General features: G+C 48.7%; 2 protein-coding genes across 7 annotated transcripts in view; both read left to right on the top strand.

Annotated features, from left to right (window-relative positions):
• GATA4 (GATA binding protein 4) overlaps nt 1–3,150 on the top strand; it is a 79,036-nt gene extending 75,886 nt beyond the window's left edge. For all 3 annotated transcript variants that reach the window (XM_044939693.2, XM_044939692.2, XM_025281342.3), the window contains exons 6-7: nt 48–196; nt 1,447–3,150. In XM_044939693.2, coding sequence (XP_044795628.1) covers nt 48–196; nt 1,447–1,629 — 332 coding nt within the window. In that variant the 3' untranslated portion in view covers nt 1,630–3,150. The remainder of the gene's footprint in view (nt 1–47; nt 197–1,446) is intronic.
• On the top strand, nt 66–19,680 carry NEIL2 (nei like DNA glycosylase 2). 4 transcript variants are annotated; one of them, XM_044939697.2, is made up of 5 exons: nt 66–196; nt 10,987–11,126; nt 13,263–13,600; nt 15,870–16,069; nt 18,632–19,680. In XM_044939697.2, the coding sequence occupies exons 2-5, from the start codon at nt 10,989–10,991 to the stop codon at nt 18,943–18,945; spliced, it is 990 nt and encodes a 329-aa protein (XP_044795632.2). In that variant the 5' UTR covers nt 66–196; nt 10,987–10,988; the 3' UTR covers nt 18,946–19,680. The 4 variants fall into 4 exon arrangements, with proteins under 4 accessions (XP_044795632.2, XP_044795630.2, XP_006060306.4 ...); XM_044939695.2 differs by lacking the exon at nt 66–196 and adding an exon at nt 8,644–8,790; XM_006060244.4 differs by lacking the exon at nt 66–196 and adding an exon at nt 8,692–8,838.
• Nucleotides 19,681–27,878: the final 8,198 nt, after the last annotated feature.

The following is a 27,878-nucleotide window of genomic DNA, read 5'->3' as shown; positions in this document are numbered from 1 at the left end:
TGTGTCCCGGGCCCTGGGCTGGGTGTGCTGACTCTGCCTTGTTCCAGGTCCCTCAGGCAGTGAGAGCCTCCCTCCTGCCACCAGCGCTTCCAGCAGCTCCAGCAGCGTGGCCACCAGCAGCAGTGAGGAGATGCGCCCCATCAAAACAGAACCCGGGCTGTCATCCCACTATGGGCCCAGCAGCTCCCTGTCGCAGGTACTGCCCGTGGGAGAGTAGACTCTGGGTGGCCAGGCCCCCAGCCGAGGCAAGGGGCTGTCCACACAGGGGTATATTTCAGCATATCTGATCAAGCTACAGCGATTTGGATACACAGCCGGGATACACTCTGTGCCAGGCTTCCCTGGTAGCTTAATGGTAAAGAACATGCCTGCCAATGCTGAAGACGCAGGTTCGATCCCTGGGTTGGGAAGAACTCCTGGAGAAGGAAATGGCAACCCACTCCAGTACTCTTGCCTGGGAATTCCTGTGGACAGAGAAGCCTGTCGGGCTACAGTCCAGGGAGTTGCGAAGAGTCACACACAACTTAGTGACTAAACAGCAACAACTGTGCCAGGGCCAGTGAAGACGGGCTGGCACACAGCATGACTGCAACCTGAATCAGACTGTGGGCTCGCTGGGGGACATGGCGAACCCATCGCAGGCCTTGGGAGGCAGAACGGGGCTTTCTGAGCAAGTCTGTCTCCTCAGTGAGGGTGGCTTGACCTTGGCGGCAGGTAGATTTCAACAAGAGGACGAGGTCCCTCCTGGCCTGTGGAAGCTGCAGCGGGCAGGGTGGGAGGCTTGGGGTTGATGAGGGGTCACAGGCAGGATGCTATTGTAATGAGAGCTGGCTGCAGGTCCAGCTTCACACGTGTCCAGAGATGGGCCAGCGGGACCCTCCTGTCCCTCTGTCAGATATGACGGCAACCCTGCTCCTTCACCCTCTTCCCTCTGTGGCTCCCCCATTCGGGACCAGAATGCCTCCAAACTTGGTCATGGTCTCCCATTAACTGACCTCTTCTCCTCCTGTACTTGAGGTGAGCATGTCCTAATAAGCTTTGTGCTGTCAGAGTGAAGAGAAACTGGTCCTGTGGGACCAGGAGAGCCAGGAGCCCCTTCTGGGCAGGGGGGAATGGCTTCTCTTTGGAAAATAGAGATTGATGGTGCTAAGATTATAGAAAATGTCTGATGCAGTCATCAAAGGCGTCTGAGAAACCAGAATAGTCACAGAGTTACCAGGTCAGTGCTCAGAAGCAGCTGGTCAGTCAGGAAGACCCGTTGCCTCTCATACCTCGGGATCAGGGGGCCAGCAGTGCGGCATGGTACCTTTCCTGCCCTTGTCTTTTGACCCTGTCCTCTGGTCCCCTTCCTGGGGTGGGAGCCAGCCTGGGCACAGCTACAGAGCAGGGCTCCCCTCTCCGGTAGGAAGGATCCCACTGATGGTATCTTATACCTTTCGCTTTCAGACGTTCTCGGTCAGTGCGATGTCTGGCCACGGGTCCTCCATCCACCCGGTCCTCTCCGCTCTGAAGCTCTCCCCGCAAGGCTACGCGTCTTCTGTCAGCCAGTCACCACAGGCCAGCTCCAAGCAGGACCCTTGGAACAGCCTGGCCTTAGCTGACAGTCATGGGGACATAATCACTACATAATGTCACCCCTTCCCTCCTCGGATTCCTGCCCGGACTTGGGGACACGGGGGACAGCAGAGACGAGGCTCTGGGCTCCAGGGTGCCGGCCTGCTCTGTCTGGGAATGACTCCAGACGACAACTGGGAAGAAACTTGAAGTCAATGATTTGCTTAGGGGATTTTAGCGCATACCTTTTTAAGGTGGGGGACTGGAGAGCTCAGACTCTGATCAGGAGGAGCCCACTCCCTTCACTAGGAGCACACCTCAGCCCCTCCCACAGAGCTGCAGACTTTCTCATTTTTCTGCCCCATCACCCCCGACAAGAGACGAGAAGTCCTTCTCCCCTGTTTCCACCACTGCACCCAAGATGGTGGCCTTTCCACGGTGCTGCGGCCACCGGGGATCCCAGGGCAGGTAGAGTGGGCATCTGTTTTTGGACGTGTGTTGGGATCCCTCGGACCCGCGGCCGGTCCTGCCCTCGGCCAACACTCCCCTTCAGACTCAGTGCACCCGCATCCCTCATATTGAATCTTGACTCCAGAAACACTGCGTGTAGGGCCAGTGTTACCAGATGCTGCGTGGGGAGAGTGGCTTCGGCAAACTCGCTACCTGGCAACCTTGCCTCCCTGCAAGTTCCTTCCGCGGCTCTAATCGCTCCTTCTCTTCACCCCCTCCCTCCTCGAGGCCTCTGAAAACAAACGCCCCTCCGCTGCTCTTGGTGATTCTGCTCTGCCTGCAGTTTGAACTAGTCCCCGAATCCTTCTTCTGCCCCATCACGCTCAGGGGGGTTCCTGAGTAAGAACAAAAAAGGTTCTGCTGCTGAAGCGGATTTGACTAGCAGTCATCTAGGACTTGAGATCCTTCTGGACAGGATGTCTGGTGGACGGCCTCCCCCAACCCGGCGGGGGCTGCGCTGCGTGGGGCCGGGTTGTTGGCCTGGAACTTGCGGATGCGCTGTGGTTCCCTGGAAACGCCCCTGCTGCCTGGGCCGCGGGCCGAGTCCATCTGAGGGGTGCGCACTGCCTGCACCCGCGTCCTTTCTCCAGCAGAAGGCGTCTGTCCAGGAGGCAAAAATGCTAGGGATTTTCCAATATATATTTAAACAAACACAACACAACTCATGGAAGAAAGACGACGGGTGATGAGAGAAGATAAAAGGGCGCGAGGGGGCGCCTACCGCTCCCTCGGTTTGGCAATCGGCCTCCTCTCCGCGTCGCTATCTCTACTCACTATCCGTGACCCGGGGCTCCCGAAGATGCTGCGTTCCGTGCCCTGGCTGCCAGCAGAGTGTAGCTGACTGCCCTTCCTCTGTGCTACTCCACAAACACCCAGCCCCCGCCCCGCAATCCTCCCGGCGGTAGCAGAGTTATCTTTAAGCCCAGGTTCTGTTTTAATCATCATTTACATCGGCTTTCTTCTACGAAAGCCGCCCCCCACCCCTTGTATACCCTTCCCTAACCCACAAAACTGCTAACGTTGTCTTAAGGTGAAATGGCTGTAAAATCAGTATTTAACTAATAAATTTATCTGTATTCCTCTTTCCCTTCTCCTCCTCCCTCCGCGGTGTTTTCTAAGAGGTTCACTGCTGCCCGTTGCAAGGCAGTCCTGAGCCACTGAGGCCCCTTTGCTGAATCACTTCTCCGTCCATTCCTTTTGGCAGTTGGCGGAGACTTCCTCTGTAGGTGCTGGGGGTTAGTGACAAGGACACGCATCCAAGCCCTGCTACTGACTAGTCTGTGACTCGACAGGTAACCTCTAGGTTTGGTTACCTAGGGCGGGTTGAACCAGCCCTTAACTGAAGTTCCTGTGGCCTTTTAGAAGTTGCCACCCCAGGAAGGGGGCCATTTTTAGAGCTGCTGGCAAACACCGGTAGCTGGAGTGTGAAGGAGAGCTGCGAGGTAGTACTCTCCAGTCCACCTTATTTTACAGTGTGTACTGGAGGGTCACGCTGAGTTATTTGCCATCTTCTCCATTATGGTTTGATCCAAACAAGCCCCCAAGGGTTCCATACCAGTAGGAGAGGAGGGGAAAAAACCTCTCCTTTGTCCATTTTGTCTTCACTTAGGCTTACAGACTTGCTTACTTGCTTCATCTTAAAAGTGGAGTGGGGTTGAGGGGGGTGACTCTAGGGTTTGTGGAACAGAACCCAGACAGGCAAATCCGCTCCCACTCAGAACTGTTGGTAGCAGCTTCCTGCCTCTCAGATGGCTTATACCCAGTTGGTAACTGAAGGTGTTTGACCTTTCACAGCACCCGAGTTATTTTTTGAGCAAATAAGGATAAAAAACTGTAATAAGTACTCAATATAAAATTGGAAAAGCCTTTAAACTGGCTGTGAAATAGCCAAACCTATTCAATGCATCTACCATCCAGAAAGATGAGTAATTGATAACTCTGGCAAAGAGTAGCAAAAAAGATTTAGAAGCAAAAATAAATCGACCAGGATTTATATTAGCCTTGGGGAAGATGTGTTTTCTGATGATGAAGTCTTAGCTGAAAACATTTTTGCCACTTACCTTTAGGAATGGCTTTCAGAGGATGGATATACACACACACACACATATATATATATATATATATACACACACACACATATACATATATATATATATATATATATACCTATACACACAGAACCAGAAGATTGACCTCATTCCTTATATGGTCATAACTTGTGCTTCACCCCAGATGGTAAAATCCAGCTTTATTCATCCTCCTTGCTCACCAGACTGGGTTGATTTTTCAAATCAAATGTATCCTTGCTGCTGCTAAGTTGCTACAGTCGTGTCTGACTCTGTGCGACCCCATAGACGGCAGCCCACCAGGCTCCCCCGTCCATGGGATTCTCCAGGCAAAAACACTGGAGTGGGTTGCCATTTCCTTCTCCAATGCATGAAAGTGAAAGTGAAGTCGCTCAGTCGTGTCTGACTCTTAGCGACCCCATGGACTGCAGCCCACCAGGCTCCTCCGTCCATGGGATTTTCCAGGCAGGAGTACTGGAGTGGGGTGCCATTATCTTCTCCTAATGTATCCTTAGAAGAGGTCAATAATAATGTTAGTCGCTCAGTCATGTCCGACTCTTTGCGACCCCAATATCTGTAGCCTGCCAGGCTCCTCTGTCCATAGAATTCTCCAGGTAAGAATACCGGAGTGGGTTGCCATTCCCTTCTCCAGGGGATCTTCCCAACCTGGGTCTCCTGCATTGCAGGCAGGTTCTTTTACTATCTGAGCCACCAGGGAGGCCCCAGGAGGTCAAGAGGAGGCCAAGTTGCTACCAATCAGGATATTTGAAAGGATGCAATTCCCAGATGGTTGGAAAGTGGCTAGAGGAAGGATGGGGAGGTGGGTGTGGGAGATGGCGTCCTTAGAATAAGTGTCTGCCCCAATATGGTGAGTGCAGCCCCTGGGGGTGTTTGTTCAGGTTGAGACATCCCTCATGGTCCCTTTCAGGCTCACCCCTCACTATGACAAAAATTTTGAAGTGCAGATCAAATCATTTTAACACTCGGGAGCATCAGTTCTTAATATTTGACTTTTCGATACCTTTAGGGGCTAAGTAGTAGCAGATTTAGCCATGATTATGTGCTTCACCCCAGATGTTTGGCTTGGGTGGCAGTAGTGAACATGAGTTTATATTCACTGAACATGCACCAACTAGACCTGGGCTGCGGATTATTTGATGCCCCCTCTTCTAAGCCCCCAGAACCTACTGATGTGGACACTAATGCATGAGAAATTCGGTCATTTGGCAAGCTGCTGTTGGAGTGGAGGTGATTGGTTTCAGTTTTAAAAATCATTTTCTGACATTGGAGACTACTCTTCAGATTACATCCTTGCCTTGCTTGATGCTGGAACACAAACAGGCCTCCATCCTTAACAACACAAATAGGTATCTTCCCAGAACCAAGGACGAGGCTCAGAGCTTCCAAGTGTAGCCCGGGAAGTGGAATCCATGCTCCAGGGGACTCTGGGCCCTGGACACTGTTCCTTTCTGTACAGTAACTGAGCCTCTGTTCTGTAGCCTCCTAGGAGCACAGCTGCTCTGTGCCACCCTGGCTCCTGTGCGATTATCTCCCCTCCAGTAGCTGTGGCAGTCCAATTTGCAAAAAGACATCAGTGACAAGAGAGCTAAATAATCCAAGCAAAGATGGCACTAAAGCAGACCTAGGTTCTCAAAGTCCAGTTTTCTTTGGGTCTGTGCATGGCTAGAACACTGGCTGAAGCCTGGGAAATTGTGGGCTCAGTTGTATGGAGAGAGGGGCAACCACACACAGCTGTGCTCTGGGTTCACGGGAATAGTGGAAACAGAAAAATCCTGTAAGGTGCCTGCTGGTGCTCTTAGGCCCTGACTTAGAGGTGGTGTCAGGAGGTCTTCAGAAGGACCCAAAGAGGGAGCATCTCCAGTGAAGGCTGATAAATGAGAACCCCCATCGCCCCCAACAACACACACTCACACTGCATCCCCACGCTGTGTGGTGACTGCCTTCTGTCCTTAGCTGTAGTGGCCCTGCTTCACCTAAGAAATAAACATGACCGCATAGGTTTTTAACCAGACGCACCTGAAGTTCAAATCACTGGGTGGTTTCAGTTTCCAAATCACTGAATCTCTGACAGCAAGGAGTTCATCCAGATGAAGTTCAATACTAGTAAATGATGCCAGTGAACAATACAAATAGACCCCTCTTACAACAAAGATATTGTAGTCTCTTGTGCTGCTTCTCTTTTAAGATAGGTTTAGTCTCTGCCAAAAAAGATTTAGTCCAATGAAATGGGTTGTAATTAGAGATGTGAAACATTTAGATTTTTCGTTCCTCTGTCCTTTTCCAACTTATGAAAATTTTAAAAAAATGAAAATTTCATTACTTCTAGGGTTCTTGATTATCTAAGACTTTGGGGCTGGGATGCGGGACAAAAACGGTAAAACTGAAATAACAGAATCCTAAATAGGATTGTTCTCTGCCGAACAAAGCAATGAGTGATGCCAGCTAATGTGCTTTAGAATGTAAAGTTGTCGCTTCATTATTCAAAGAATCCCCAGACTTCGCTGTAGGGATGTGGCCTGGAAACACTTTCAGGAAGTCTTCTGGTTCAGCCCCCCTCAGTGACATCCTTGCAGAATTCCTTAATTGTGGCTTCCATCCTGACCACAGCTAGTTTCCCCATTCCACCCTACCCCTGCAATAGTGCCCATGTTTGGAAATTATTTTGCCTGCATAGTTATTGGGCTTCTCCTCACTTTAGATTAAAACCATAACCACATATAAATTACACTTCAATTTTTAAAGAACAAAAAGCGTAACTGCTCACCTCTGCTGACAAGTACTACCAGATCACACAAGGATAAGTGTGAGGAATTCTTGGTAGCCCCTTCCTTACAGGAGGATTTGAGTCTGGGATCTGTGGGAGTACAGGGGAGTTACAAGACACAAGCTGCTAAAGATTAGGGGCAGTATAGCTAAGGTTTCCTTCGAGTAGCTGGTTGCTGCTGAAGCTGCTAAGTCGCTTCAGTCATGTCTGACTCTTAGCGACCCCATGGACTGCAGCCTACCAGGCTCCTCCCATGGGATTTTCCAGGCAAGAGTACTGGAGTGGGTTGCCATTGCCTTCACCCACCAGTAGCTGGTTGCTGCTGCTGCTGCTGCTGCTAAGTCGCTTCAGTCGTGTCCGACTCTGTGAGACCCCATAGACAGCAGCCCACCAGGCTCCCCGTCCTTGGGATTCTCCAGGCAAGAACACTGGAGTGGGTTGCCATTTCCTTCTCCAATGCATGAAAGTGAAAAGTCAAAGTGAAGTCGCTCAGTCGTGTCTGACTCTTCGAGACCCCATGGACTGCAGCCTACCAGGCTCCTCCGTCCATGGGATTTTCCAGGCAAGAGTACTGGAGTGGGGTGCCATTGCCTTCTCCGCAGTAGCTGGTTAGGGAGAGTCAAATGGAAGGGAAACAACCCAGCTAGAAAGAATACCTGGATTGGGAGACCATGCCTGATGCACTTAAAGATCATGAGGGGATCTCAGAGATCATTTGGTGCAAACCTTTTTGTCCCACCATCATCAAAAAAAAAACAAAAAACAAAACAAAACTCCCCCAAGGTCACAGAGCCCCATGAAGAGGGGTGCTTCCTGAGCACCTACTCTCACTAGGCATAAAGGTTGTCAGATACCGCCCTTGCAGTTAACACACTCACCATGTGAGGGCGCCAGCGTTCTCTCTCTTGTGGCCTCCAGAATGCACCAGCCTGATTTTCGAACATTCCATCTGAGACTAGCCCAGAAATTCGACTTAAAAAAGTACCTGCCACTTATTGAGCACTCCTGCACGTCCGACACGCTAGCAGCTGTATGTACTTATTCAAGTTTTCCGAAATCCTTATAAGCACGTTTTACACATGAAGAAGATAGACATGGACTTTCTTAACATTTTTTTTTAATATGGACCATTTTAACTCTTTACTGAGTTTGTTACACTATATTGTTTCTGTTTTGTGTTATGGCTTTTTGGCTGCAAGGCATGTGGGATTTTAGCTCCCTGAGCAGGGATCGAACCCGCACCCCATAAGTTGGGAGATAAAGTCCTAACCACTGAACGGCCAGCCTTGGAATTCCTAGCCCAAGGATTTTAAGTAGCTTGCTTAGTACAGAACTAGTACAGGCAGAACCAGGATTCAAATCTGACTCCAGAATCTGAACATTTATTAAAGCCCACCCCCGCCACTCCCAAAGAGTGTAAACCTAAGACCTGGAAACCCCGCACAACCTGGGTCTAGGTACCACTCCAAGCTGAAGTCTTTGAACTTCTCTTCAGTTAGAACCACTGGGGAATACGGCTCACTATCGACAGTCACAAGTCCAAAGAAGGGGACAACTGGAAGAGATCCCTGCCCGAAGCCTCACTCTCCGCCCTCCAAGTTCCCCAGGTGCCCCTGGAGACACATGAAACCTCCGCGATGTGGTTCAGGACTCCCAGCTCTTTCACTGTACCTGTTAGGACTGAGGAGCCCGGAACCCCTACCGCCCCAGGCAAGAGCCCCGCCTCCAATGATCAGCAGGGGGCGGAGCCCCGAGCGACCCCACCCTCGAGGGAGGAGCCTCTCCCTACGCGTTCTGGTCTCCAACCTCGCATCTGCCTCTGCACGAGGCTGCGTGCGGGCCTTTGGGGTCCCGGGGTCTACGGGCCCAGAGCCGGTGAGTCCAGCCGCGAGCCCCACCAGCGGCGTCGCACGACCTGCGCGGGTGAGGACTGGAAGTCGCGTCCTCGGCGGTAGCGACCTCCCCACCCCCAGTTGGAAACGCAGGGCTTTTTCCCAGCTTTACCCTCATCACCTGTTAGCCGCATGAAAACTCAGTTACCGAACATTTTAGAAGCATCCCTCATGAAAACCCGTACCCCGGGTCGAATTTTTCTTTCTTTTCGGCTGTTTACCACTTTTTAACCTACCGCCCCACCCCCCCACTCCCCCCACCCCGCCTCCACCCCCAGTGGAGCGCAGTGACCGTCTGCTCCGTCTTTGCACCCGCCTCTCCCGCACATCACCCGGAGGCGGCGTTGGGAAAAGCAGCCATTTTAGACTTTTGGGGAGTGGGGGAGGGGTGCGGATGGGGAGGGGGGCGTCGATCTGCAGAGGAAAGGGGACGCCGGCGACGCCCCCTCCCCTCCTCCTTTGTGGTCCGCAAGCCAGCCCCTTAACCAGCGTCGCGCGGTTCACCGTTCGGGGGAGGGGCTCGAGGGTGGGCGGGGTGTCCCCTTGGAACCGGTGTCCCTTTGGCTTCTTGTCTCTTAAGGCTGTAACTGAGCCCAGCTTTCCATCTCCATAAGTAAACCTAAAAAACACATGCCCTTGTGTCGAAAGATCTTAAGGATCAGATGCATTTCAGACGGGAGCTTTTCCAGAAGCTTCCTCTGTTGGAGAGGACCAGGGCGCAGAGCTGGCAGAAGTTCAGGTCGACTTAACTGTGATCTCCCTGCAGCCGCGCAGTTTTGTCAGGATACTCTGTCGAGTGTCTTGAAGGTCTGATTAGGGGCAACCACACTACATTTTAGTGAGTCTAAAGCACCATCAAAGTAAAAATACATATTAATGTTATGGAATGTGGTGCTAATTAAACAGTGAGAAAACATGGATTGTAAGAGGCACGCCCATTTCTGAGATTTTTAAATTCTTTTCAGAGTTACTGAAATGCAGTAGCTACCACCATGCCAGGAAGCTGCTTAGTTCCTTGTGTTTTCATCATCATTTGCAGATTTGTGCAGTTGAGGAAGCTGGTGGATAAGTAGTATAAGAGTGGGGGGGATGCCTTCAGTGTCTTAGAAGCTGGGGTGCTGAGCACTTAGACTCAAACATGTGAATGCCCCCCACACAAGACCCCAGTGGAGTGTGATGATTTGGGGCAGGAAGAGATGGGGGTCCCAGGTGACCTACATCAGGGTTAAAATGAAACCCCAGCTGTTTCTCAGTTACCAGGGGTAATTTTCTCTAGTTAAGCTGCATGTGGATCTGACGTGGCATGACCCCGTGACTTGTCACGGTCCTGAGCTCTGCGTGGTTGTCGCATATACAGTGCTCCTGCTAGCAGGATGGTCAGGGCAGGCTGAATCGGCATCTATGTCTGTGTCCCTTACAGCTTTCTCTGTCCCAGCCATCTCTCCACTGAAAGAGGGGAGACAAAGCACCAGCAGTGGGCTGAGATGATTTGGGAAGGCAGACGGAGGAGGACAGAGAAAGCATGGAGATGAGCTAGGGCCGCAGTCCAGGAAAAAAGTTGACAAGGGCTGGCTCCTATTCAGGCTGCAGGGTCAAAGTGGAGGACGCTTGTGGTGTGGTGCCTGGTATGTTGTTGGTGCTGCCTGGAGAAAGGTGAGGGTCTGGATGAGGCAACCCTCCTTGGGAAACTGGCTTATACCCTGCTGCAGCTGGACTTACTTTTTAAAAATTTTGGGGGGACATTTTATTTATTTTTATTTTTTGGCTGTGCTGGGTCCTTGCTCTGCATGGGCTTTCTCTATTTGCAGTGAGCCGGAGCTTCTCTTGTTACAGAGCACAGGCTCTAGGCACTCGTACATTAGTAGTTGCAACTCTCGGGCTCAGTAGTTGTAATTCACGGGCTTCACATATGCTCCGTGGCATATGGGATCCTCCCAGACCAGGGATCGAACCCATGTCCCCTGCATTGGCAGGGGGATTCTTATCCACTGCACCACCAGGGAATTCCTGGGGTTTCTCTTTGATCTGACCACCTCCCTCCCCAACCACATTCTTTTTTTGGCTGTATATGCTCTTAAAGTTGATGGCAAAAACGTGGCTACTTGAAAGTTTGGAACCCACCAGAAATGCTGGAGAAACCAGCTAAGTCAGCAGCCTCTTTCCCCGTTTCTGCCTGTAGGGATGCCAGAGGGGCCGTCCGTGAGGAAGTTTCACCATCTGGTTTCTCCCTTTGTGGGGCAGCAGGTGGTCAAGGCAGGAGGCAGCAGCAAGAAGCTAAACCCCACAAGTTTCCAGTCCCTCTGGCTGCAGGACAGCCAGGTGAGTTCACCGTCTTCCAGCAGGTTCGTTCCATACCTCACCCCCGTGGGCCAGCTCCATCAACACAGCCTGTCCCTCCCCTCAGTTTCTGTTAAGACTTTCCATGTGGTTGTTTCCTTTTTCCTGAGGGTAGCCACGCTGGGACTCCATGCAACTCCTCCGCTGACGTTTCTCAGCCTTAGGTCAGTGGCACAGTGGCCCATGGAACTGTGCATGAGCTGGATATTCACGTTCAGGGTCTAAAGTGATTCTGGTGACTCTAGCTGAGTCCACTGTGCACTTTTGGTTGGAAACAGTATTTAATTCTCTGGGGCCAGCAAGGAGGTGAGGAAAGAGCATAGCCTTAAAAAAAATTTTTTTTAATTTACTTTTTAATTGGTGGAGAATTGAGCATAGCCTTTGTTCTGGGTTTCAGCCTGGCTCATCTTTGCCCTCAACATCAGTCGGTATTCCCTTAAGGGCTCACGTGGCCACTTGCCAATCTGATTTCATGCCTCCCCCTCTGGCCTCTCTGCCTTAGATCTCTCCCCAATCATGCTGAACTATTTGGAGCTCCTCTCACAGCCCTTCTTGCTTATGGTTTGACATGGTGATCTTCCTTTTTCTCCCTACTCCACCCCCATTCCTGTACCTTCATGTTACCACGGTAATTCCTAGTCTCCTTTGGATTCAGCCTTGGATCACATCCTTTGAGAAGCCTGTTCTGCCTGCGCTGGGTTAGGGAAGAGACCTTGATGTGCTTCCAGGGCACCTTATATGTCCTCCTGTTGGCCCCTCATTCCTGAATTTGTCCTGCCTTTTGATTGGAGGAGACAAATAAACAGGACAGGGACTGTGACCTCAGCATTATTGTATTCCTAGCACTTAACTGAGTGTCTGGTGCCTAGGAGACTTACAGTAATTGGTGGTAGAGAAACTAATGAGCTCTGCTGCTGCTTAGCTGTGCGCTCCTAAGCAAGGTACTCAACGTCTCAGCTCTAGTGTCTGCTTGAGTTGTAAAATGGGGTAAACCATGTACCAGTTAAAATTGAATTAAGTAGACTTTATGCCTGGCACATAATAGGCACTCAGTAAATACTAGTTCTCTATCTTCCATCTTGCCCTTCTATCTGTCTTTCCTTTCTCTCTCTCTGTCTCACACATACATCCCAGTTTCAGTTAGAACTGAAAGATGCCTGAGAGGTCTGCTAGACCTTCACATGTGTTTTCTGCATTTGAAGGAGGGGCTCAGGGAAGGCAGAGTGGTTAGTCCAAGCTGACATAGGCTGGAAAGGGGCAGAGATTGGAGTCCAAGCCCTTTGACCTCCAGGTCTGCATGAGAGCACCTGTACTCTTTGTGCACACTGTCCTGCAAAGTTTGCAGGACACGATTAATGTCCCTTTGTCTCTGGATCCCAGAGGCCTGCATCTTAGCACCTGCTGTCACAGAGCTGGCTCGTAGAAAATAACTTTTCATAACAGACTCAGAATACTGGCTAATCCATGAAAAAATTGGAAGCATTTCCTCTTGGGCATTCTAGAGTGGCCCTGCATCCAGCGTGCATCTCTTTCATTGCTGATATGATTGTTCCACTTGCTACTAATCATTTTGAAAACTGTATACTAAGTGCTCATAGGACTGGAACAAAAGGCAAGTCCTGAATACTCAAGTTGGGAAAGCTTCATAGAAGAGGCAGAAGGGGAGACATTTATATTAGGATAAATGGCTGGATGCACCTCTTCCAGTCTTCCCCTTTCTAGGTCTAAAAGGCTCAGTCTTTGTGGACTGTAGTAACAGAGCATGTCACACCAGGTGGCTTATAGCAACAAAAATTTATTTCTCACAGTCTGGAGCATGGGAAGTCCAAGGTCAAGGTGCCAGCAGATTCAGTGTCTAGTGAGGATCAACTTTCTGGTTTGTAGACAGCTGTCTTCTTGCTGTGTCCTCATGTGGAGGAAGAGGTGGGGGAACCCTCTGCAGTCTCTTCTATAAAGGCACTAGTCCGATGTATGAGGGCTCTATCCCCATGACCTGATCACCTCCTGGAGGCCCCACCTCCAGACACCATCATATTGAGGGTAGATGTCAACATATGAATTTTGGGAAGACACAAATAATTCTATACCAAGCCTTAGATCATGTTCATCTATTTCTAGGTCCATGGAAAGAAATTATTCCTTAGATTTGATCCAGATGAAGAAGCTGTGTCCCTGGGCAATTCCCCACTGTCAGAGCCTCTACGAAAAGGAGAGCAGAAGGACAAAGCCAGTCACCACCAAGAAGCCTCTGACCCGTCCTCCCAGTCCCCAGGAGGAGACAGTGCTGTCCCCAGTGGAGATGATGGTCTGCAGTGTTTGGGGGGAGACACCCCTGCAGGAGGTGCTGAGAGGTGGCTGCAGGTCAGCTTTGGTTTGTTTGGCAGCATTCGAGTGAACGAGTTCTCCAGAGCGAAGAAGGCAAACAAGAGGGGTGACTGGAGGGACCCTGTTCCCAGGTGAGGCGTGGTCGAGTAGGCCATGGGCTGCGACTGCGGCTGTGCAGGGTCTCCGGGCTTTGCCTGGGCCAGGCTCTCCACCTGCCCTCTGGCAGCCCACTTCTGGGAGAGAGAACCCACTTCCCTGGCCACCGTGATGGCAGGGAGACTGTGGTCTACACCAGGGGAGGGACGGGAACCAGCTGGCGGCTTGGAGAGCGGGGATAATTTTCCCAACGAACATGGCCCAAGTTATATCTACTTTCTTTGAGTCTTTGGGGTCATTGTTTTTAAGTTTTTTATTGGATTATGATCAGGACAATAGCCTGTACATTTTCTACTTTTGGCATCAAAGTTTGCAGCCAAACACATAATTGATCTTTGCTTACATTTTATATACATAAATGAAGATAAAATGTTCATTAAAAGTAAAACATTCTGATAAAAACCAACCAAACAAAAAAAGTAAAACACTCTGTAAATGTTAAGAACAGGTAGTTGTTTTGATCGCTCAGATTTTCTCCATTCTTGCTTATTTTTTGCTTATTTAATATGCCAAGCTCGGGAAGAGGAGCATTGAAATCCCCCACAGTAGTTGTGTTTTTATAGGTTCTCTTTGTCTTTCTTGGAGAAGGAAACAGCAACCCTCTCCAGTATTCATGCCTGGAAAATCCCATGGACCGAGGAGCCTGGTGGGCTACAATCCATGGAGTCGCAAAGAGTCGGACACGACTGAGCGACTTGTGTGTGTGTGTTTGTCTTTCTAAGCACTTTAGGGGCTTGTTTTGCTGCCCTGGGTCGCGGGCATCAGGGTCCCTGACTCTCACAGTTTCTTTATAGCTTCATTATTAAATAATCCTGTGCCTTCTGACTGCTTTTGGCCCTAATTCGGTTTCTTTTGACATTAACAGTGCTGTTCCATGTTTGGTTGGCTCACTCCCCGTACTTTTTTTCCACTTGTTTATGGGTTCATTTTTTTCCACTTATTTTAGGTATGTTTGTTATCAACAGTGAATAGCAGGCTTTTGTATCTCTTTAAACTCAAACTGAAACTCCTTGTTTTGAAATTGGGTAACTAGGCTATTTGGATTTTCTTTCATCTGCAGTCTTACTGTCCCTTGTTTTCTTCTGTTGGATTTATCAGGGTTTATCACGTTTCTTTTCTTCCCACTTTTTTTTTAAACCCCTGTTAATTTGGAAGTACTGCTATTCATCTTCATCCTATTGCTGGTAATCTTATCTTTAAATGATACCTGTTTTTTTCCCCCCTGGGTTAATAACTATCAATTTTTTGATAGCTTTAAATTAATAATCTTCTCCCTTATTATGAACACTGGTGTTTCACTCACTCTCCTGCCATCCCTCCCTCCAAGTTGAGACTTTTAAAATATTACTATTTCTACTTCTATACTTTTCTGTCATTTCTACCCCATCTTCTGTGTCTGCTGAGCTAGTTTAGAATTTTAGTTCCAGATTGCTAATTAACTAAATTGTTAGTTGTGTATAATTAAATTAAGTGATATTAAAAACATATGAAGGGTGTCCTTTTCTAGGCGCCTCCTTCCCTCACACTTGGTTTACATTCTCAGGTGCTCTGCCGTGACTGTAGACCTCAGATCGTACAGTAGATGTTGCAGGGTCCTGTGCTGATATCTTCACCCGTCCTTTCCATCTTCCTCCACTGTGAATCCTGCTGATTTCATTTCCATTTGGGATGTATTTTTCCTTGAGTAATCACCTCAGATACCATGCATAGGTGTTTTTCTGAGTCCTGTTCCTCTCAAATTGTCCCTTAACTTTCACATAAAGGTGCGTGAGTCTTGGCGTCCAGCTGCAGCCTGAGTCTCTCCCCTCACAGAGTGACCCACTGTTGCTTATCAGGGTTCATGGAGGTTTCTCCTCTGTGTCTGCAATTCAGGAAGCCCAGGGGAGTGAGTGTGATCTTGCCCAGGATGGGAGAGGGGCCTCCTTAGCATCGGCTCTCTGCCCTCCTTCCTAACAAGCCCTGCTTTGTGCCGTAGCCACACCTACTGAACTTGAGACTCTTCTGTACGTCCCAAGTTGTCTTCTATGTATTGTTTTGATCAGGAAAAAGGAGAATATATATGTTTTCTTCTAATTACTCCATTTGGCTGTGAGAGTTTGACAGTTGTGGCAGAGCCATCCCTTTTGTCCTCTGGGACCTGAGCTCCTCCAGGTTTGCCCTGCGTGGAGTGGGAGCCGTGTGTGCACGTAGGACCAGATGCCGGGGGCATCACCCTGTGGACTGTGGCCTCTCCTCTCTTCCCAGGCTGGTCCTACATTTCAGCGGGAGCGGCTTCCTGGCCTTCTATAACTGTCAGATGACATGGCGCTTCTCTTCCCCTGTGGTCAGTCCCGCCTCTGACATCTTGTCAGAAATGTTTCACCGAGGACAGGCCCTGGAGGCTCTGGGCCGGGAGCAGCCCATCTGCTATACACTGTTGGACCAGCGATACTTCTCAGGCTTAGGTACGGCTGATGGCAGAGGGTGGTCCCCCTGATAGACCTAGTGAGAAAGTCCCTTGTCCGGGAGGTGGGACACTGGGACCCCACCACAGCTCTCAGGGTTCCTTGGCTCTACTTCCCTCTTTTTTTTTTTTTTTTGCCTTGTGGCATGTGAGGTCTTAGTTCTCTGACCAGGGATTGAACCCATGCCCCCTGCATTGGAAGTGCAGCGTCTTAACCACTGGACCACCACAGAAAGTCCCTTCCCTGTTTTTTAAAATGAGGGAGTTATCAGGCTTTTCTGACCTCTCTCCTACCCTGATTATATTGTTAGTCATAGTTGGCCTGACAGCCTCCTGGAGCGTGACCTTCTAGAGAGCAGGGGTCACATCCCTCCATCCTTTTTTTTTAAATTTATTTTTAAATTGTCGTATATAGTAGGATCTGGAGAAGGCAGTGGCAACCCACTCCAGTACTCTTGCCTGGAAAACCCCATGGACGGAGGAGCCTGGTAGGCTGCAGTCCATGGGGTCTCGAAGAGTCGGACACAACTGAGCGACTTCACTTTCACTTTTCACTTTCATGCACTGGAGAAGGAAATGGCAACCCACTCCAGTGTTCTTGCCTGGAGAATCCCAGGGATGGCAGAGCCTGGTGGGCTGCCATCTATGGGGTCGCACAGAGTCGGACACGACTTAAGTGACTTAGCAGCATATAGTAGGATCATGACAGTTCCTGCACCCAGAGGAGCACAGGCTTCTAGGAGCAGCATTTAGGGTAATTTAGCAAGAGAAATGAAGAAGGCAATGGCACCCCACTCCAGTACTCTTGCCTGGGAAATCCCATGGATGGAGGAGCCTGGTAGGCTACAGTCCGTGGGGTCGCTAAGAGTCGGACACGACTGAACGACTTCACTTTCACTTTTCACTTTCATGCATTGGAAAAGGAAATGGCAACCCACTCCAGTGTTCTTGCCTGGAGAATCCCAGGGACAGAGGAGCCTGGTGGGCTTCCGTCTATGCGGTCACACAGGGTCGGACACGACTGATGCAACTTAGCAGCAGCAGCAAGAGAAATACTCTATAACTAGCTGCTATTATGTACAGTAATCATAACAGCTGACGTTTTTCAGGTGACTGACTCCGCCTTACCAGGCACACGGTTCCATCCTTACTGCTCTTCTGCAGGATGGCCACTTACCAGTTTTTCCTTCATTCAGATGAAAAAATTGAAGCAAAAGACCCTTTGCTCTAAGGGCACAGCTGAGATATGAACCAGGTAGTCCACTGGTGAATTAGAGAGAAATTTTGTCTGACTGTGAAGTGCTTGGAAAGAGCAGTCTTTTCACCCATCCATCACTCCACGCATGCTAAATGTCTGCCTGCCACTAAGCCCGCTGTCTCTCCTGGAGGAGAGTGTTAATAACCCAGCTGACTTGGACTCAACTTCCTGGAACTTAAGATAGACTGTGATAAATGCCTAGTGGAGGTTAAAGAAAATGCACTGTTGGGACATTTTGAAGAAACTTACTGATTCTGAAAGGAGAGGTCAAAGTTGACGTCACAGCAAATGAGACAGGAGTAGAAAATAAAATAACACCTTCTAATCAAACCAATATTGTAAAGCAATCATCAATTAAAAATAAGTAAATATTAAAAAAATTAAAATGTAAAAAATAACACCTTCTGAACACTTTCTATATTTCAGGCATTAAGCTTGACATTTTAAATAATAATAGCAGCTAGTATTTATTATTGGAGAAGGCGATGGCACCCCACTCCAGTACTCTTGCCTAGAAAATCCCATGGACGGAGGAGCCTGGTAGGCTACAGTCCATGGGGTCGCTAAGAGTCAGACACGACTGAGTGACTTCCCTTTCACTTTTCACTTTCATGCATTGGAGAAGGAAATGGCAACCCACTCCAGTGTTCTTGCCTGGAGAATCCCAGGGACGGGGGAGCCTGGTGGGCTGCTGTCTATGAGGTCGCACAGAGTCGGACATGACTGAAGCGACTTAGCAGCAGCAGCAGCAGTATTTATTATTACTCTCCACATACCAGCATAGTGCTCAGCATTTGTATATATGTGTGAGAATTCTCATTTTCTGCCCATGAAAACCGGGTAACCCACCCCCATTTTAGAGAGAAGGAGACAGAAGCTGAAGGAGGGCAGGAAACTTGATAGGGTCAGGTAGCTGGGTCTGGTTGGGCCAGGATTCACAGCCAGGCACTCAAATCCAAGCCCCTTTTGTTAATCTCTTTGCTATAACATGGGCCACGTGTGAGTTTTATGTCATTTCATCTTTACAACCACCTCTGGGGTGTGTGCATACTAAGTCACCTCAGTTGTGTCCAACTCTTTGCAACTCTATGGACTGTAATCCACCAGATGGGTAAGTATTAGGAAATCCTTCGCAGATGGGGTGACTGACTCAGTGCAGTGACTCCCTTGAGAGCCCCAAGGACGCGTGGTTCCTCCTGAGGTGCTCCCTACGCTAGCTTTACTCTGTTTTATTAATTTTGTGGCCAGCTTTTCTTATGGACGTTTCCCTTTGCCTTCCCTCGTCCCCTCCCGACCTTCTTCCAGGGAACATCATTAAGAACGAGGCCCTGTTCAGAGCCGGGATCCACCCGCTTTCTCCAGGCTCCCTCCTGGGTCTTCCACGCCTCGAGGCCCTGGTGGACCATGTGGTGGCCTTCAGTGCAGACTGGCTGCAGGGCAAATTCCAGGGCACACGGCAGCACACGCAGATCTACCAGAAGGAGCAGTGCCCTGCCGGGCACCAGGTGGTGAAAGAGTCCCTGGGGCCGCCGGGGGGCTTCCAGAGGCTCACGTGGTGGTGCCCCCAGTGCCAGCCCAGGTTGTCAGCAGATGAGCCCAAGCAGGTGCAGCCCTCCTAGAGCATCCAGCCTCCTTCTATATGGAGCTTTGCCCTGAAGGGACTGTGATGCCTGAGCATTGCAGACAGAGCTGTGGGCAGAGATTGGGACTGGGCACAGGAATTGGGTGGTTGGGATGCTAGGACTATTGATGTCCATCTCACTGCAGTGAGTTCAGTCTAGGGCGGTTTTCACAAAGTTTGATTTTGTTCTCTGCTAGTTTTGGTTAATTCTTCCTATCTGATCCCCATTGTGAAAGATGAGACAAGTCACAGTGGCACTTTAGGGAAGACCTCCCGAAATGACAGTGTGGCAGAGCAAGTGAGAACCAGTGGGAGACAGCCAGGCCCAGCTCTGCTTTGCACATGTTTTATTTGGTTTGGTTTTGGTTTTAAAACACTGGCTGGAGTTAAGATCCTCCATTTGAGAACCAGGGAAAGGGAATTATCATCCTTCTTTTTTCCCCAAGAGGGATCCAGGGCTGAGGGGGAAGTAACAGGAGAGTAGTGCCCAAATTTAGCCTCCCAATTGGACCCTTCCCGTGGGACAGAGAAGGAGGAGAGACAGGATCAGGGAGCTGGCCACGTTCCTGGTGTGTCCAATGGGTTATAGAAAAAAAAAAAAAAAAAACAAAACCTTGTTTCCTCCTCAAGGTGATGTATTTGTGACTATTGACAAGCTCACCAGTACAGGGATCAAAGTTGTTAGCGAAACCTTGAAGAAACCAGGACATGGAAATAAAGCTGTTCATTACTTTGTGCTGTCATCTTTATTTGGCAGGAAAGATTCTTTCACCGTATGTAACTGAGCTCTTTGTGAAGGCACCGTGTGAGACGTGTTGAGTTGGCCAGATGGGTCTGCTTACAAGGAGCGGGGCTGGGAGGAAGGCAGCCATGCACTCTTTACTCTTGTCTGTCTGAAGTCACTGAGTTGCCCACGGTGGGGTAGGGAAAGCCACCTGATGGCAGGCACTGGCTGGGGGCCAAGGTGGTACCCACACAGGCCGTTTCCTATAAGTCAGTGTCTGTGAGGGGCTGGAGCACAAGAAGGGCTGGGCTGGGCAGACATCACAGCCTGCATGTGAGTGGACACTCACTGAGATTAATAGAAAAGGGAAAATGCTGTTGGCAGTTGTTGAGAAAAGAAGCCACAGAACTAGAAACAGCAGTGGAAGTGGAAAGGAGCAGAGATGGGAGGGTCACCATGGTGATTGATGTCAGCTGACTGGATGTGGAAATATGGCTGGGGAGGGGCTGAGGATGGCCCAGGCCTGGCAGCTGAGAGCTAGAGGAAGCCACCCCCACTTTGCCCTTGAGATAGAAAGTCGGGGGAACTGAGCAGGTTCCATGAGGAGACAGACCTTGTGTGCTGAGCTTGGGGTACCTGTACCTAAGCAGGAGGACAACAGCCAGGAAGCTCGCTGCCAGTGCAGGCTTGCAGACATGGATTTGGGAGCTTTCCTTAGATCGGAGGGTCAGTTCAAGAAGGTTAACAAGGGTACTCCTGTGGCCTGAGAAGGATGGAGGTCACAGAAGAGCCTTAAGATCTTTTGTATAAGAAGCAAGAGATGACAGAAGCCAACTGGAGATCAGATCGAACAGGAGGAGAGAACTCGGGGGGCAGCCAGTGGTGCACAGGACAGAGAAGAGGCCTCTGAATTTGACAGTAGGGTAAATTTGAGGTCATGACCTTCGAGAGCCAATTGTGCAGAATGGCAGCCAGTCTGTAGGGGCTGAGGACTGGGTGGGAGCCCAGTGAGCTGTGAGGGAGCTCTGCTCTTCAAGAAGGTGGTCCTTGAAGGAAATGAGAAAGAGGGTCACAGACGGAAGTGATGTCAGGATGTGTGTATGATCGGGTGAGGGGGAAACCAGGATGAAGAGAATTACCAGTGCCAGCATGTAGAGAAGCCTGGGCTCGAGTAGGAAAAGAAAAATAGACACAGAGAAAATGAGCTGGAGGTGAGGTCTTTTGAGGCACAGAGTAGGAGTTAGGGAGCTTTTGTAACAGCTGTGAGGGGAAGTTAGAGCTCAAGGGAAGGTTGTAGAACCAGGCTGGAGACCAGAGTGGTTAGTTGCTCCATTTCCCGACCTTGTCCAGCAGTCTCTAGTAGCTTAGGGTCAAAAAGAAGAGCTGTGCTGGATGAGCCCATAGTAGAAGATTGTCAGGGTAGGAATGGTAGAAAGCCAAGAGGGAAAAGGAGATTCCTTATTTTATCATTTAAGTTGTTAAAATTCAAGCCACATAAAAGTTTATAGAGCAAAACATGGGAGAATAATTCTCAGTCTACTCTGTCTTCTCAGGAACTGACTTATCACTTCTCTGACTTCAGTCTGTAATGAGGAAAATAGTAGCACCTAGTAGCTGAGTTGTGAAGGTTGATGACCACGTTGTCAGTTCTTCAGCAGAACTGCATGGACTGGGTTCCATGTGGAGGTGACAGGGAAGCAGAAACATGAAAGAAACAAAAACACAGAAAACACGGCTGCCGCGCCCGATCTGAGATACCATTCATCCTGGCAGGAGGTTCGTGGCAGAAAGTCTCAGGTTAGTTCTGCGAGGAGGAAGGGAAAAGCCAGTAGAGGCAGACTGAATGAGGATGAGAGAAGAAGATGGTGCTACAGGACCTGCAGGGCTAGGGTGGGGTGAACAGTGGGAATGACCCCTGTGGCCCGTGTGCCTGTTCGACGGGAGGAAAGGCTTTGCTTGACAGGCTGCAGGTGAGGGGTGGAAAGTCCAGGTTTCACTTAGGAGTAAGAGGTGAGATATTTGGACTCTGCAGGTGTTAGGGAAAAGATTTACTTAAGAGCTGGAGTTTCATGATGATTGACATTGTAAAAAGCTTGGAATTTAATGTGAGGCTTCAGTGGCCTTCAGTTCAGTCACTCAGTCGTGTCTGACTGTTTGTGACCCCATGGACTGTAGCACACCAGGCTTCCCTGTCCATCACCAACTCCCGGAACTTGCTCAAACTCAAGTTTGTCAAGTCCGTGATGCCATCCAACCATCTCATCCTCTGTTGTCCCCTTCTCCTGCCTTCAGTCTTTCCCAGCATCAGGGTCTTTTCCAATGAGTCAGTTCTTCACATTAGGTGGCCAAAGTATTGGAGTTTCAGCTTCAGCATCAGTCCTTCCAATAAATATTTAGGACTGATTTGCTTTAGGATTGACTAGTTGGATCTTGCGGTCCAAGGGACTCTCAAGAGTCTCTTCTCAGTGGCCTTAGCCATTCAATAATTGTTTTGTTTTGTTTTAATTTTTTGACAAATGAATAGGATTTACTAAAGAGAAGGAAAGTACAAAGCTCTCAGCATGGACACTGAGGGGGGTAAAGAGTCCCCGAAAAGGTGGGGATTATAGCAGTTTTATATCTTTACTAGTATTAATTACATTTTTGGTTGCTTCCTTGGATCTGATTGCTGATCATTTATCAGGCCAAAGACACATTGAAAAGCAGTGACAACCCTAGACAGCATATTAAAAAGCAGAGAAATTACTTTGCGTACAAAGGTCCATATACTCAAAGCTATGGTCCTTCCAATAGTCATGTACAGATGTGAGAGCTGGACAATAAAAAAGGCTGAGTTCTGAAGAATTGATGCCTTTGAACTGTGGTGCTGGAGAAGGCTCTTGAGAGTCTCTTGGATAGCAAAGAGATCAAACCAGTCAATACTAAAGGAAATCAACCCTGAATATTTATTGGAAGGACTGATGATGAAGCTGAAGGTCCAGTACTTTGGCCAGCTGATGCAAAGAACTGAATCACTGAAAAAGACCCTGAAGGCAGGAGGAGAAGGGAATGACAGAGGACAAGATGATTGGAAGGCATCACCAACTCAATGGACATGAGTTTGAGCAAACTATGGGAGATGGTAAAGGACAGGGAAGCCTGGAGTGCTGCAGTCCATGGGGTCACAGAGTCAGACACGTCTGAGCGACTGAACGACAACAAAAAGACACATTCCAAGAACTCAGGACAGAGGGTATAGCTTTAGGCTAATGGAGTGAGATGTTTATTGAAAACAAGACCAAGGTCTCAGAGTCCTACACTGACTGCCTAGCAGTTTCTCCCTCAATCCTCGCCTCTAGAGATGGAGACTAAATGCCAGTATGGGGAAAGGAGCAGTGACCAATCTGGCTTCTCCAAGCTGTGTAGGGGCATAATGAAGGGATGGCAATTAGATCTTCACCACTGGGATGATCTAGTGAACCTCGGTATATCATCTTAGGCTCTATTTCCATAACCATTTGAAGCTTGATAGCTTCAATGTGAGACATTACAAAGCAAGAGAGACAATTTAGAATACAAGGGCCAAAAAACAATATGAGCAAAATAAGACTTCCATTCAGGACCAGGGGTTTCCACCAGGTGGAAGTTGATACCCAGTTCCATAAGGTGGTCTCAAAAGGAGGAGTGGAATCAGCCATTGCCTGGATTTGACTTTTCAGATCTTACATAGGTGTTGAAGGATCCCGGATGAGCCCCCAAAAGATGAAATGAGAATCTGAGTTCTTGTTCACAGAGCCGAAGAATGAACTTCATGAACACACAGACACTCGTGGTAGCAAGTGAATAGGATTTATTAAAGAGAAGGAAAGTACAAATCTCTCAGGATAGACAGAAGGGATAAAGAGCCCCCAGTTATTTCGTAAACACCTCCTAAATGCTAGGTCTGGAAATGCAATGATAAACAAGACAAGAAAACTTCTACACTAGTAGGAGAAGGCCAGCTTGTTACAATAGAGTGTTGGAAACATTTCAGTAGGTTACGAAAAAGTGCTTTATGTGTCAGGGTGGGGGCCAAGTGACTGCCTGCTGCTGCTGCTATGTCACTTCAGTCGTGTCCAACTCTGTGTGATCCCATAGACGGCAGCCCACCAGGCTCCCCCGTCCCTGGGATTCTCTAGGCAAGAACACTGGAGTGGGTTGCCATTTCCTTCTCCAATGCATGAAAGTGAAAGTGAAGTTGCTCAGTTGTGTCCGACTCTAGCGACCCCATGGACTGCAGCCTACCAGGCTCCTCCATCCATGGGATTTTCCAGGCAAGAGTACTGGAGTGGGGTGCCATTGCCTATCTGTGGTCTAAAAGTTCCAATACAGTCTCTTATTTCAAGCCCTGGTATTCAATAAAAAGTAGTGGAGACTTGTTACGTGGCAAGTACTGTGCCAGGTGCCCTCTTTAGACACAGTCCCTGACCTTGAGGGGTTCAAGGTGAGGTGAAGAGTCAGACAAAGGATAATTAGCATAAAGTTCTGGATGAGAGTAACCGGTAAACATGATTGAAGTAATGAAGTTTGTGGAAATAGAAAAGTCCACTGGAATAAGAACAAGCAAATGAGGCTTTTTATTCAGAGCTTGCTATAGCAAGGGCCTCAGCCCCCATCACTGGCATGTGGCTGAAACTCAGGCAGGCAGGGAGTGGGAAGACTTTATAGTCCAAAAAAAAAAGAAAAAATGAAATCATTTTGCTCTGATGGGAGGAGGTTGGCAAGGGGATGCTGGAAGCAAGCTAACTAGAAGTGGGTGTGTCGTGTGTGACTGGTTTGGGGAGTATGTTTGGTTTTCTGTGGTTGGTCCTGAGTTGGAAGCAGGGACAAAAGATAGAGAAGTAGTTGATCAAGTCCTGACCATTCCAGGCCAACTGGTGCAGAGGTTATGGGTAAGAATTCTTTCATTTTATCTAGTCTGGCCACTGTCCATTTGTCCATACTGTTTCTGGCTGGGCGCCTGGATCAGACTCAGGGAACTGGATGAGGCTCCAGGTGTGTCTCTAGCGAACAACAACATCATGTCAGACACATCTGTCTCTTACTCTGGACTGGACTTTTTCCGCCTCTCCCTCTTTGGGGAAGAACCTCATCTACCTTGTCTTCATTATTCCCAGTGTGGGGCATGTTGTTGGTGTTTAATGGATGCTTGTTAAATCTGAAGAACAGACAAAGGAAAGAGGCCAGGGAGCTTCAGAAAAGCTTCAAAAAAGGTTTCAAAGTAGTCAGGTGACTGAATAGGAGGCTGAAATCCAAAGGGAATTTAAGTGCCAAATGATGAGGGAATTTTTATTCTGTGCCAGAATCCTCGATTTTATCTTGAAAGCATTTCCTTTGTGGAATTTAAAATTGAAAGAAGGGAATGTTTCCTACAGGATCCTTGTAATAGGGAAGCGAAGGAGTGCTAAAACTCTTAGCTTTGTGTTTTCTGGCCAAAAGCAGTGTGCAAGTAGAGATATAAAGTTACAAGTTGACAAGAGTTTTTGTTACTCTTGTTCAGTCGCTCTTGTGTCCTACTCTTTGCAACCCCATGGGCTGCAGCACGCCAGGCTTCCCTGTCCTTCAGCATCTCCCGGAGTTTGCTTAAACTCATGTCCATTGAGTTGGTCATGCCATCCAACCATCTCATCCTCTGTCACCCCCTGCTCCTCCTGCCTTCAATCTTTCCCAGCATCGGGATCTTTTCTATTGAATTGGCTCTTTACATCAGGTGGCCAAAATATTGGAACTTCAGCTTCAACATCAGCCCTGCCAATGAATATTCAGGGTTGATTTCCTCTAGGACAAGAGTTTTAAGCAGGACCAAACATCACGTTTGGCATCACCGACTCAATAGACATGAGTTTGGGTAGGCTCCGGGAGTTGGTGTTGGACAGGGAGGCCTGGTGTGCTGCGGTTCATGGAGTCGCAGAGTTGGACACGAGAGCTGCTGAACTGAACTGACTGAAACATCAGGTAAGATGAAACTAAATCGTGGATACATGAGTTCTCCGTGAAACTCCCTTCAGTCTGTTTTTCTATGTTGCCAGACTAATTCATGAAATCAAAGTCTAAAAGCCCACAGGGCCTCACCATAAGCTGATTAAAATCATAATACCTTATGAAATGGAAAGATGGTAGGCAAGAGAGTAATATAATCAAATATATGTTTTAGATACATTATTCAAACTGTCACATGGGATTGGATGGAGAGAGAGATATGGGAAACTGTCCTCAAAATAGTTGGAGAGAGAAGATGGGGCTTGAACCTTGATGGAGCAAAGATTAAGATGAAATATAGGTGTTTCTTGGACTCTAGAGACTTGATGAATGACTGGGTGTAGGGAGAGCAAGGAGGACTTAGGAATGACATGTGGATTTTGTAATTAGGCAACCAGGAGGCTGTTAGTGGAGAAGGAGAAGGAGTTTCAATGGGCAAGAGATTCCAGTTAGGGGCAATGTTAAGTTTGCAGTGTTCAGGGGACATCAAAGAGTTGCACTGTAAAACTTGAGGCTATGTTAGTGAACGAAACAAAGGTCTGTCATCATTGAACTTACAGTTTACAAGGAGAAGCAGACACTAAACATCATAAGTAAATGATACATATCAGAATGCAGTCAGTCCTGAGATAGGCTGGGACCTGGACCCTTAACTGTAGTGCTTAGACCTGGACAGATGTCTCCCCGAGCAGCAGAATGCAAAGAGACTAGAAGGGACTAAACATAACTGCATGTTTGGGCAGTTTGGGCAAATAATGAACTGTTGGGAAAATTATGGTCCATGCACAGGTTGGAAAAGAATTTCCAGATATGAGGAGGCAGAATGAGAGGAGAATAAAGTTTATTAGAGTGGGAGATGCTGTTAGAACAGTGGGCTGGCTCAAGGGAGAACCGAACCCTTTTGCAGGTTAGCAGCCAACTTTTATTGCCTCAAGACAGAGAAAATTCCTACTGGAATGGTGGCATTAGGTGATTGGTTACGATGCTATAGGGTGGTTAATAGGGTGCACATTTTACATAATATGGGGTCAGAGAACTGTCTGGTTTAGATCTGGAGGCTGATGACAACAGTTGCTATGGGGTTTGGTCAGTTCCAGAGATTTTTATCCTGTGACCTTGGTACAGGGTTCCACATGAACAATAAGATACAATAAGACCAAAACCCAACTGGCACTTCTGAGGTGCCAGGAACAAAAGCAGGTACTCCATGATCCTTGCACACAGCACCATCAGTGAGCCAACCACCTAAGCCACTCCTCCCCTTCCACCCACCACCCACTGATCTGCCCTTAGGCTCACCCCATTTAAGGGACAAGCTTGTTTTCTCTCGTGTCCCAGTAAAGCCTTGCCTGAATTCCTGGTCTGGCCTCTTATCAATTTCTATTGATTAAAGAGTCCAAGGACCGTAGAAACAAGACTACTGGAAAAACTAGAGCAGAATGGGGCATCAGCAGTGGTGGGGGAGGAATCGGGGCAAGCTGCCCTGTAAAACAGGGTGATCATTGTGGGCCTAAATGAGACACCAGCAAAGACTTGAAGGAGTTAGCCAACTGCATATCTGGCGTGGGAGGAAATAGTGCAGGAAAATGAACTGTAGACAACAGGCCCTGGGGCAAAGGAGAGAGGGATAGAAAATAAAGGTGAGAGAGGTAATGAGAATGGGGCGCTACTCATATATATAGCTTTTAGACTCTCATAGGAACTTTGGCTTTTATGAATGTAATGGAGAGACACTGCAGGTTTTTGGGCAGTGATCAGATCTGCCTTAAAATTTTAAAAGGGTCACTGATTGCTGTTAAAATAGATATGGAGTTTGGGGGCTGGGATAGCAATTACTTTCTAGGGCTTGTGAGAGCACTTTCCGTATCATCTTTGGATAGGGCGTAGAAATTCTTCAAATCCTTTTCTGGGACTAAAGCGTGCTCGGCAGCCTCAGGCTGATCCCACCCAGCGAGGTGCGCCTGCGCCGAGTGCGTCCGGGAAGAGCTAATCTGGTCGGCAGGACGAACATGTGGAGGGCTTGTTAACAAAGTCATATTGGACTCTCCGCGGCTGGGCTTTCAGAGGAAGCCAGCCCGGGGCCGGTCTCCAACGCCATGAGCTCCGCCTCGGGGTTTCGCAAAGCGAGGGTTCACTGCCCCAGATCCGCGCAAGGCAAGCAGAGGAAAACAAAGGCCCGCCTCCATTACGAGCACCAATCCCGCTCTCCC

Source organism: Bubalus bubalis, chromosome 3, assembly GCF_019923935.1.
Source record: "Bubalus bubalis isolate 160015118507 breed Murrah chromosome 3, NDDB_SH_1, whole genome shotgun sequence".
Lineage (NCBI taxonomy): Eukaryota > Metazoa > Chordata > Mammalia > Artiodactyla > Bovidae > Bubalus > Bubalus bubalis.
The sequence above is the reverse complement of the archived record's forward strand: the minus strand, read 5'-3'. Positions and strand labels throughout refer to the sequence as shown.

What these genes read in the sequence shown, in the direction of transcription:
- NEIL2 (XM_044939697.2), top strand. Translation starts at nt 10,989, where the DNA reads ATGCCAGAGGGGCCGTCCGTGAGGAAGTTTCACCATCTGGTTTCTCCC. An exon ending in TCTGGCTGCAGGACAGCCAG is followed by an intron (nt 11,127 to 13,262) that starts GTGAGTTCACCG and finishes ATCTATTTCTAG; the next exon opens with GTCCATGGAAAGAAATTATT. An exon ending in GCGATACTTCTCAGGCTTAG is followed by an intron (nt 16,070 to 18,631) that starts GTACGGCTGATG and finishes ACCTTCTTCCAG; the next exon opens with GGAACATCATTAAGAACGAG.